Below are 12659 nucleotides of genomic sequence, written 5' to 3' on the forward strand. Positions count from 1 at the left end.
TACATGAAATCATATGAATATTTTGCATGGAGCTCGTGTTACTATGCTATTGCATTTCGAAAGATTTGTTGAATAAATACACATCCGCTTCTTCAGCTAAAAGCTGGCGGGCCGGGAAACGATTTTTAATGAACCAGTACACATTAAAAAGAAGGCTATATTGTCTGAACTGAAAGTTTGTCATAATGACTGCACCCTCTTAAAATAACACACTGGTTTGTGGTGGTTGACCATAGAGGCAAAATCATCCCATGTACTACAGCCTTTTGTTAGTTTGGTGCAGGAATGGAGACTACTTGGTTTCATTACACGCTATAGCTGGAATGTATACACAGGTTTCCTACAGTACATAAGTGATAAGGTACCCACAGCCCAGACTTGCGTTGCTTGGCCAGCCTTACGGTAATTTTGGATTCCTTGTTTTGTTATGCGTGGGAATCAGGCCAGAGAGAGGGTCCCGATCCCAGAGGGGTCGCGAAATAATTTTGAGGGGTTGCAGAATTTTCTTCCTTTTCCTCTTCCTACCCATCCTACCTCGTCTAATACTTGTCAGCGATGGTCGACCTACCCAATGGTCGATAATGCATCATAAAGCCACGGTATGTATGCATGCGTTATAGTGGATGTCGGAAATGCTTTGTTGCTGAGGGTGCGAATCTATCGAAGTAATTTGTAGGGGCCGTAGCCAAAGAAGTTTGAGAATCCCAGGTCTAGTGTGTGTTTGGCAAGGAGTGGTTCTTGTCATGTCATGGACATGGATCCGGACAGTATATGAACCACAACAAATGAGTGAGCAAATTACTGCAATGTGAGTAGTTAATGGGATACAGACAAACATAGGTTAATAACAGTTAAATTCATATAACATTCTAATGGGCAGGTTGATTGCAACTAACGCTAATGGCAGATGGCTGGCTGCAAGGCACTTTACGGGTAGACAGACGGGATGCAAAATATAACAAGGCAGGTAGACTAATTACAGTGTAGGGGCCAACAAGGTAAAGTGAAGCACTCCCTGTGAACTATCTTCCACAACATTACATTCTTTTCTTGTTACAAGCTATTGTAAGAGGATCCCAAGACACGTTCCTCACCAAAGCTTCTCCACAAGGCTGCAGTCGGCCACGCGAGATGGAGGTGTGGACCAACAATGCTCCCTTTGTTTGGGGAATCTCCCAGTGGGGACCATGCGGTTCCGTCTGAAAAAGAACGAGCAAAACGCTTCGAAGGAAACGGTTTCAAATAACGGCAAAGAGGCATTTGCTTCGTGTTGTGCAGCTCTGTTTGCTTTTGATTCAGTGCACTATATTGCAGCTCCCTTTGTATCCGCAGTTGGTTTGTTTGAAGACAGGTATGTGATGTATTCTTTGGGTAGGAAGAAATGAGCGAGACTGCCACACAGGAGTCGTGAAATAAGATTGGCATTTTGTTCCGTAGGTTGAAGAAGTAAGTTAGACCGTGATGCTGTAAGGTTTGACTTTTTTTTGAAATCTAAGAAGTAAAAGATGATTGCTGAGAAATTATATTCTGGAAGATTAACTCAAAAGGCAGTATCAGGTAGACTCGAAATAGGATATATCCGACGGTGGCAGAAGGAATGGAAAGATTGGAAACCTGGATTGTGAAGCGCGAATGTAAATGGAGAACGGGGAAATGCGAAAGAGAGAAAAAAGAGGAAGATTAAAAAATATCGCTTAGAAAGCACTCCATTATTTATTAGACAGGATTTCTTGGCTCACTTAAGGAAAAGGGACGGTTGTACATTGGAGTCGATTGAAAGAGGAACTCAAGAACTGATCTGAGGAACCAGCTGATAGGAAAAGCCAGAGAGAAGGAGAAAAAGATAAAGACTTGGCTTGTTTATTTCCAGTAATGTGGTTCTTATTAGTGTCTTACCATCAACATACGTTCTCTTAGTTTCTGTCCGTAGGAGGGGAGTGAGATAAGTTTTAATCGCACTTTTTATGTAAATGTAATGCTATTTGACTCGAGGGAAGAGAGTAGTAGATTTTATGATATGCATTTTCAACGTAATAATCAAAATATAACAATAAGGGTTCAGATCCTGAGTATAAGGGGTTAGTTTGTAAACGGGAAATTACATTAATTCTTAATCAGTATCGCAGCATTCGATGAGATAAGGAATGAATGGAGATAAATCTATTTTAATTGTAAAACACTGGAAATCGAAATAATTAGTCCATCATAACGCGGTGGAAATGCTTAGAAGAATAACGAGTCAGTCTAGCCAAGTATATTCATGCGATATTATCTCAGAAACGACTCGGTTTTCTTGTTCAATTTTGCATAGCCCGGCCATCTACGCAAACTTTACCGATACGCGTTCTTTAACTTCGAGAACTTGATTTTTCACAAGAGTTGCCAATTCAAAAGAAGTATACAAGAGGTATCAGATTTATTCCCCATCCGTGCGACATGTACAAGAAAACACTCATAATAACATCAAGGCCCCTTCTCCCCCCCCCCCCCCCTACAAAATCGAGGCCAAAGGGAAGCTCGCGGGCGGGAGGGGAGAGGGAGGGGGTACAACGTATTTGGTTAGGACCAGCTTCTTTGATGTCAAAGTAATAACGGTCCTGACTTAAGGAGCTCGAGGAAAACAAGTTACGGCGGGGAGGGAGGAAGGCGGGTGAGATCAGCGGGATGTGTTGGGGTGAGAGGCGTAGGCTGCATGGCGACGTTTTTTTGTGTGTGTCTGTGTCTATTTGTCTTTTTTTCTATCTGTATACCTAAATATGTGGCGAACGTAACGTATAGAATGGTATCAGATTAGAATCAGATATTCCGTTCCCTGTTCCTCTCATACTAGTCAGTTTATCGATCCGGTGCAGTGACATATATCTTTAACGAAGAGTCACCTTTTCGGATGTAACGAATTGTATCGCGGAGGGCAGGTGAGGTCCAATTAGGGGCAGGGACCTGGTGCACCTGACGAAGGGAAACGGAGGACCGAAGTAGACCAAGGAATGGAGAAGGGAACAGGAGTGACGCGCGAGGAGGGCGGAAGGAGGGGGAGAGGGATGGAGGAAGGAATGAGGATGAGGATGATGAGAAGAAGAGTAGGAGGAAGGAGGGGGGATGAGAAGAGAAGGAGGAAGAGGAGGGAGGATGTGGGTGATGAGAAGGGGAGGAGGAGGATGAGAAAGGAAGACGAGCAAGATGAGAAAGAGGAAGACGGGGAAGATGATGATGAGGAGGCGGCAGAGAATCACGGGAGGAAGGAAAACCAGCCGCGAAACCGATCAATCGCCCCAGTTCGTTATGGCAGAAACACGATCATCCGCAGAGCCGATTATCTTTCGTCGACGCCGTCTCTTATCTCCGCGCAAACACGCCCGGGGAGATGGGAAGTCCCTTTAGGAATTATCGACGGGCATTATTTTCCCCACTTGCTCTGAGGAAGGTGATCCCGAACAAGGGAATGGATGACGTAGACTGGGGGTTTCGCCCGGAGGCTGCGGGGAGGCTGCGCGCCATTGTGGGCTGCGGCATTTCCTCAACGATGGTGTTCGCTTTTCCCTTTTGTGTCGGGAAATACGGGTCGTTGTGCGATAGAGTATTTGCGGTTTGTGTATATGAGTATGTACGTGTGTGTGTGTGCGCGCACCGACACACACACACACACACACACACACACACACACACACGTACACTCTCACACACGTACACACACGCACGCACACTCACACACACGTACACACACACACACACACACGTACACTCACACACACGTACACACACACACACACACACACACACACACACACACACACACACACACACACACACACACACACACACACACACACACACACACACACACACACACACACACACACACACACACGTACACACACACGTACACACACACACACACACGTACACGAATAATTGACAGACAGAATAATAGATAGATGGATAGACAAATATGCAAGGCATACATCGAGTTTTCTTGTTTTAAGATTAGGTGGTGGATATAGTCTTATTTCATGTTTTAGTTCCCGACGCCCCGGTGCAACAGGTGGCGAGACCCCAATCTTGTTATGCGCCGCGTCGACCGTCCAAATAGATTGTGTGGGAATTTTCATAATATTTTTTTTTTCCAAGAGAATATTTACGTGTCTTGTTGATTAAAAAGACTAGACGGAGACTTGGAGTTATTTTCGTTATCAGGGCACACCGCAGTTAACCGTGACATGGCCGTGATTATGGAATGGTTAATAGAAGAATGATACAGCTCGCCATTGCAGAATCGAAACATTGCTTTAAGGTGAAGAAACTCAGGTGAAACATCCGTGAAACATGCGTTGTCAATATACACCCAGTGACGTAAACTCGCAGGTGAGTAACGCGACGGGGGTAAGCCTCTGCATGTAATTTAGGGATTACGAGCGTAAGGGAGGCCCTTGGTCAGCGGAGGGACGTGGGTCAGTATGGTGTTAGTAGTGAGTGTAGGATGTGCCATTGCTTGAGATGGATAAGGAAATTTATAAAATCAGTGTGTGTGGCGGTGTGGAAAGCCACTAAGGAAGCCTTCAAGACACTCATTCGGGAGAAATGTCCCTTTAGTCCTCGATTTGTAAGTAATCTGTAATTTCGTAATGATATGCGGTGCGGCGAAGCGGCCTGTGTGAGATTTTTTGAGTTGGCATTACTTAAGTTGCACTGAATATATTGCTGATGAAACTGATCCTAAGTATATTCAGGACAAGTTAGTCAGTGACAGTGTTTATTAGATGCCGTGGGGGAAAGTTGTTCTCAAGAAAAGAAAATACCCAAGCGGTTGTAAACAACGAGGGTTACAGTGCGTAGTAAACAACTGAATAAAATAACTTAAATGATCGACGAGTGAGTGCAAGCAAGGCAATTCATTTAGACTTGCACTCGAAGTGGACATTGAATACTGATGTTAATAGCATAAGAAAGGTGGAATATATCCTCTCATTATAAACTACAAGAAAAATTAATATGGGCCAATCATCAGCTCATATGGAATGATTATCTGACTAATATAATGGAGCCTGAAAAGTGCATGAGGGGCACGCGCTTACATGCATATCCGTCTTATCACACGCTAGTTGCATAAGGTGTGTAGGAACGCGACCTGAATTTACATAAACATATGTACAAGGCAGATTTAGTTGGGGTTTGTGTTTTCCAAGACTCGGGACGGAATGCCGGAGGCCAAAGAAGAGCCGACAAGTGTCGTTAGAGTTTTTCATAAACTGACCTACATAATATTCGTAAGCATATAGCAAAACCAAGTAGTCGAAAACTAGTGCGTGAGTACCTAGCTACTAGATTAGTTGGCTACAGAGAGGACATTTCGTTATTCTATATGTAGTATATATGCATGTATATATATATATATATATATATATATATATATATATATATATATATATATATATATATATATATATATAATATATATATATAATATATATATATATATATATATATTTTATATATATACATATATATATATATATATATATATATATATATATATATATATATATAATATATAGTTATATATATAAATATAAATATATATGTGTGTGTGTGTCTATGTTATATATAAATGTTTATATATGTATGCGTATATGTATATATACATGTGTATATATGTATATATACCTGTATGTGTATGTATATACACATATATGTATATGTATATATGCATGTATGTATATTTATATATACATGTATGTATATGTAATACATGTATAAAGTATATACACATGTATGTATATGTATATATACATATATATACACATGTATATATGTATATATACACATGTATATATGTATATATACATGTATATATGTATATATACACATGTATATATGTATATATACATATACATACATGTATATATACACATGTATGTATATGTATATACATGTATGTATATGTACATACATGTATGTATATGTACATACATGTATGTATATATATATATATGTATGTGTATATATGTATATGCATTTTTTTTTTCTAACGGTAGGTTCATGTTTGAGCCGCCGTGGTCACAGCATGATACTTAATTGTAGTTTTCATGTTGTGATGATCTTGGAGTGAGTACGTGGTAGGGTCCCCAGTTCCTTTCCACGGAGAGTGCCGGTGTTACCTTTTAGGTAATCATTCTCTCTATTCATCCGGGCTAGGGACCAGCACTGACTTGGGCTGCCTTTCCCACCCAGTGGCTAAATAGGCAATCGATGTGAAATTCCTTGCCCAAGGCACTTCATCGTTTCTAGGTTCGATTTACCTAAAATTATGTAAATCAGCGCGCGTGCTCACATACGCGCGCGGGCTTGCGATGCGTGTGTGCATGGCTGCACCCACGCTCTAAATTGCCAAGAAAATCATGGAAATCCATGTATATGCATATATACGTATATATATGTATATGCATATATACGTATATATATATGTATATGCATATATACATGTCTATATGTATATGTATATACACGTATATATGTATATGTGTATGTATATACATGTATATATGTATGTGTATGTATATACATGTATATATGTATATATGTATATGTATATATACGTGTATATATGTATATGTATATATACGTGTATATATTTATATATACATATACATGTATATATGTATATATACATGTATATATGTCCGTGTGTGTCTTCCCCCATCCCTATCCCTCTTTCTCCCTCTCCCTCTCCCTCTCCCTTCTCTTCATCTCCTTCCTCTCTCCTTCTCCTTCTCTTCATATCCTTGTCTCCATCTGTCTCTCTTCCCCCACACTTTTTCATTCTCCCTCTCTCTGCCTTCCTTCTCCCTCCCTCTCTCCCTCTCCACCCCGTACCTCCTATTCCCACTACTCCTTTCACTTTCCCTTCCTCTCCTTCTCTTCTTCCCTCCCCTTGCTTTGCTTCATCTCTCCCCCTCCCTCCCTCGCCTCACCCACTTCCCCTCATCTCCTTCTCCTCTCTTTCCCCTTCCCACTTCATCCTCCTTCAATTTTACATTTACACCTTTTCATTCCCCTTGGCTATCTACTTTCTTCACTCCCTCATTTTCTAAAAGGCAAATTTCTCGACCACAAAGATGAAATATTTCAAGGATGGCGGTCAAGTTGCCATTTTTTGATAATACTTCTAATTGCTTAATGTGAAGACTCCGGAGGAGAAATTCCAAAATTAAAGTGAGTGGCTTTTCTTGAAACATTTTACAACCTGAACGTCATTTCACGTAATGCGACTCTGCGAACTAGACTTTCTACAAGGAAGATCGCGGAACAACTTAACCGAAATGGATTTTCTCTCTCTCTCTCTTTCTCTCTCTCTCTCTCTCTCTCTCTCTCTCTCTCTCTCTCTCTCTCTCTCTCTCTCTCTCTCTCTCTCTCTCTCTCTCTCTCTCTCTCTCTCTCCTCTCCTTTCTCTTTCTCCTCTCCTTCTTTCTCTTTCTCTCCTTTCTCTTTCTCTCTTTCCCCCTCCCCCTTCCCCGTGTCTTCTTCCCTCCCTCCGTCTCTCCTTTCCTCTTACTACGACTACTATTAGTACTATTACTACTACTACAGTTCATCTCGAGAAATAAAGGATGGGGTTTCCGTTCTCAAAGATGATCAATGCTACGGTGATTTTTGTTCTCGGCATTGTCCACTGCACAACAGACGCCGGACTACAGCTATTCGAGTTCATCTCCAATCGTGCTGCAAAGTCACGCTCTCGTCTTTCCTTTTACACGACTTCGAAGGTCGGATTTTCCCCTTCGTCATCGTTGTTATCCCTCTTGCCCTAGCCTTCGCCTCATAGGGAAGTGAATTACGCCCTTATTGCCTGCACGCGCCTGATATCGCTCAAGGAGCAATTTCCGCATAAAGAAAATGGTCTTATTTTTCTTCGATAATGCATATCAGAGTAATCATGTGAAGTGGCGTCTCGCGATGTCTCCTTGCAAGAGTTCGGCAGTCAGGAGTGACAGGGGGTCGAGAAGTTAGGGCAACTCGTTTAAAGTTCCGAACACGACCGTGGCGTAGGCCGTAGGGAGGGAAGTGGCACTTGGTAGTTGGTTGTTTTAACTGACCCTGCGCCATTATTCATGTAAGGAAATTCTCGTGATACTTGCTGTATCACTGAAGTATATATTGTGATGTGCTGTGTACCGCTGATTAGCGATTAATGTGCATCTTGGTAAAACTCTCGTTATTATTTATGTCCATTTTAGGATTTTTTTAAATGATTATTTATGATGATGATACTTTATTGCTGTTGTTGTAGGTTAAGAATATTGAGTAGTAACTTATTTTAATAGTATTGTAAATACGGCCGTGACCGAGCATGGCTTGCTATTTGGGTCGTATGCATTTTTAAAGTTTTGTTTTCATTGATTAGTTGGCGAACGCAGTTCTTGACTGGCTATTCCTCCAGCCAAAAGTTCAGAATAGAGAATGTTACAGCGTTTTAATTTATCTTTACTTTACATTTCTTATATTTTTATATCAAGGGCACATTGTGAGCATTGGCAACTTTTCCCAAAGCTATTGCGAATTTATGTATTTTCGATATCGCTGGAATTGTGAATAGAACGATTCTGTATTTCCTTTATCCACAATGAATGATGTTAGAATTAAGTAGCTTAAAAAAGGACACAAAAGGTATACTCTGTGAGGCAGGATGTGTGCAATTGGTACTATTATTAGCAGTCCCTTTTCTGCAAAAATAGGGCTTCATAACGACCAGTATAATTGTGTATCATTTAAGCCTTGTGTGAATCGATGTTGTTAGGTATGTAAAATGAAATGTTAAAAAGTTTATTTTCATTTAACGATAACCGTAAGAAAAATCTGTCATTCCTCTCTCTTTTCCTTCTCCTCCTCCTCCTCTCCCCTCATTCCACCTCTTCCCCTTCCCTCCTCCTCCTCCTACTTTTCCTTCTCCTTCGTCTACTCCATCTCCCCCCTCCACCTGCATCTCCCCCTTCTCTCGCTCCTCCTCTTCTTCCTCCACTTATCCCCCCTTCTCCTCTCCTTCCCTTCCCCTCTCCCTTCCTCCCTCCCCTCCCCTCCCCTTCCCTCCCCTCCCCTCCCCTCCCTCCCTCTCTCCCTCCCCTCCCCTCCCCTCCCTCCCTCCCTCCCTCCCCCCCTCTATTCCTCCACCCACACCCAATTCCTATCTCTATCCCCCCCCCCCCCCCCCATCCGCTCCCGCTTCTCTGACATACGCAATTTCCTCATCCTGCTAAGCTATATTGTTGCATGTATTTCTACCCTTTAAAAGTGACCCATTTTATTTCTTTCCGATTGCAGGAATATGTGAATCCAGAGAATTTAGCAGCAGAGCTCGAGCGGGAGTTGCTGGCTCTAAAGCTCCACGTGGCTCGCTCTCATGCCCTTCTCCATCACTATCAGGTAAGTCGGTTCGTCGTTAGATCATTTGCTAATAGACATAGACTTAGAGAAATTGACGATTAAGAAAGCAGGATTAAGATGTGTTTTCTGCAAGGTACACATTTGGGAAATTTGTGAGCGGACGTAGGCCTATGCATTCTTTCTTGTGTCTTCTTGTGGTACGTCTTAATAAATTGTGTTGTTTTCTGGTCAGAGCTCGAGTCTCTATGGCAGCAGGAGCGAGGTGTCCACGCCCCCCGCGCCGCCTCTGCGCCAGACACAAGGTAAGAGAAGTAAACGATTGAAAAAGGAAGCGAGGGCGTACGTATACTAGTATATATAGGTAAATAGATATATGAACATATACATACATATATACACATATCCTTATACATATCCATACACACATGCATATGTGTATTTTTGGAGATATGTATATATATCGGTATGTGTGGATATGTTATTTTTTCATTATTCTTTAGGTCTCAGGTTTTCAACCCTTTCCCTCACGTAAACAACGAGCTCTTCAGTAATAATTGGAAAATAAGTAGAAATAACATTGGGTTTTGTATACTTTCACTAATGAAGGTGTTACGGTATAAAACATTACATTTGCATTACTGAAAAGCATTTTATCCATGCTTTTAATAATGCAATTGTACCTGATACTCAAAAAGTGAATAAATCAATCAAAAAGGGCCATTACTTACACACATTTCCTGTAGATTATTACAGAACAGCAGCTACGCCTCCGTGTCTTGAAGGAAACATGAGAACAATTTATGCTGCTTGTTTTTATCCCAGCCTGTATGCACGAATTCAGAATAATAGCGTGATTTGGCACATGGTCTGTCGTCTTCACATCCTTAAAGTGCGTTAAATTTTACAACACCGGTTTAACCAGTGCAAGAGAGGCGTCGGTTGGAACTGGAAGTGATATTTCGTAGTTTCTCTCCAAAGGTGGTCGGAATACAAGGCGCCTATGGATGGCTTACCCCATGTTAAACTTTTGGCGTAATCCCATGGGTGCGCGAGACCATGATTGAAAATGTTAACAACCTTTGCTCGAGGCGATTAATTGCCGTATATAGTGCAACACATTTTTTTTCAAAAGCGAATTTTAAAATGTGATTGAAAATAAAGACAAATAATGATCGTGGTCAGAGTTTGTTCCCTTACTTGAAAGGGAACAAACAAGGGTCATTGTCACATTGAAGAGAAGACAAACGAATATTATTACATCACCTCTTCTATTCAGTCAAATTGCTGCGTCAGCCTTTTTCTATATTTAACTTACAAGTTCTTTGTGGTTGAGTCGCAGCATTCCACGACTGTCGGTCTTTTGTATGTACGGAAGCGAAATTGTTGCAATAATCTGATTTTGTCATTGTTTTCATGTTACTATTGTAATTTATTGTTGACTATGGAATCGATGAATAAAACGTGAACAACGTAAGCCACGGAGTATGTAGCAGAAAAAAAAATGATACATTAGATCCTGCGGCTTCTGGTTGCAGTAAATGTGAGCACAGACCGGCTGAAATGTGCATTAGCTTGTGTTTAGTAAAGCATTGTGCCTCATCGTCCCAGACCGCAATCTTTACTTTTTCATCATTTAGCAATGCAGTGTCCTGAACTGGTAAAGTTTTGGTAGGTCAGTGTTGGTTGTTGCAGTGTACAGTGTACAGTCAGTAGAAACGTACATCAGTCAATTAACAGGTGAAAGGACCGTGCAGCTATACATTATGACGATTAAATGAATCCGAAATCAAATGAATGCTTGAAAGATTCTTAAGTTGATCATTCAGTTGGTTCAAAATTAACTAACAAGTAAAACACAACTTGTACTACTATCAAAGAAAAAAAGGCATTGCTGAATAATCAAACTAAATGTGATTTAATAAAAAAGGAAACGGTGGCTAAGGGGAAAGAAGAAAAAGGATGGGAGAGGAGGGAAACGAGAATAAGGGGGCGAAGGAGGTGGGGGAATTAAGGGAGGAAGAGGAGGGAAGTGTGGGATTTAGGGCTTAAAGTAGCTGAATTTAGTGAATTTAAGGAGTGAGAGTGAATTTAAGGAAGATCTGGGTGTGGGAAGGGATGGCAGAGCGGGAAAGGGAAAGGTCGAAGGAGAGGAAAATAGGAAAGGTAGAAGAAGAGGTAAGAGGAAGGGTAGAGGGAGAGAGAAAAGGGAAAGGAATAGAGAGAAGGGAGGCGAATTTCCCACGGGTCCCGCTAGTCAATAAATAAAACGTGAAGCATTTTCCAGCGATTCCCACTTTTTTTTTTGCTGTGATTACGCGAAACCATATGCAGTAGCACGGAAATTAGGCCGAAGTGTATTGCAACACATCATTTTGTTGGAAATCTGTAAAACGCTCACGAACCCTCGCGAACTAATTCCCCCCACTGTTCCTCCGCGCATCAAAATTCCCCTCTTACGCGTGGAATTCCTTCGCTCGGGGGCGCAAGTGAACCCCACCGAGAGCCGCTGTTCTTAGATCGAAAGTAGCTCTCCCTTCGGACCAGACAAAATCACAAAGAAATGCGTGTTTTACATTCGAAGCAAGGCAGTACCAGCCATGCATTTTTATAGTTATATTTGGTTTCGTTTTATTTATACATTTTGGCGCTTTATTTCTTAGTCTGTTTATTCCCGCAGTATTTTTGCATATATTTGGATATGTCTATATTTAAGTGTTTATTTTATTTATTTACCCGAGCATTAGTTTTTTTCATGTAAAAAGAGAGAGTAAGAACACGAGGGAGGGGAGAGGGAAGGGAAAAATGTAGTAGTTGAATAAGTACATATCAACCCAGGCCCCGGATGACATGCATGTCATCTCCCTTATAATTTTAATTTATTAATTGTTTACACAGAGATGGCTTCACAAGTACTTGGTCATCAGAGAGCTAATAATTAGGTCTACCTTTTCGGAAATATTCGTTTTTGGTATCTTGTTATTTTAGTTATTATTCACAAGGAACGGGAAAATTAAGCTGGCTGAGCACTTGTGGAACTATCTGTGTGCAACAAAATTCTCACAAAAAGATCTACACTGGATAGTATATAAACCGGGTTACGGGTTAAAGGTTAAATATTGTCCAAAAATCCATACATATATAGAGTTTGGAAAATTAAACAGTATATTCTATTTGATATCGGCGGTGTGTATTCCTTGCTTCCAAAGCAGGAGATACATACAGCTAAAGAGTTCCTCATGACTCATGGAAGTAAGGAAAAAGAGCGAAACATAAAGCGGTATTTC

General features: G+C 41.1%; 1 protein-coding gene across 1 annotated transcript in view; it reads left to right on the forward strand.

Moving 5' to 3' along the window:
• LOC119588138 overlaps positions 1-12314 on the forward strand; it is a 75851-nt gene extending 63537 nt beyond the window's left edge. Inside the window, exons 7-9 of the mRNA XM_037936848.1 lie at positions 9313-9414; positions 9608-9677; positions 12271-12314. Coding sequence (XP_037792776.1) covers positions 9313-9414; positions 9608-9677; positions 12271-12314 — 216 coding nt within the window. The remainder of the gene's footprint in view (positions 1-9312; positions 9415-9607; positions 9678-12270) is intronic.
• Positions 12315-12659: the final 345 nt, after the last annotated feature.

The sequence above is a fragment of the Penaeus monodon genome, chromosome 3 (assembly GCF_015228065.2).
Source record: "Penaeus monodon isolate SGIC_2016 chromosome 3, NSTDA_Pmon_1, whole genome shotgun sequence".
In the NCBI taxonomy this organism is placed as follows: domain Eukaryota; kingdom Metazoa; phylum Arthropoda; class Malacostraca; order Decapoda; family Penaeidae; genus Penaeus; species Penaeus monodon.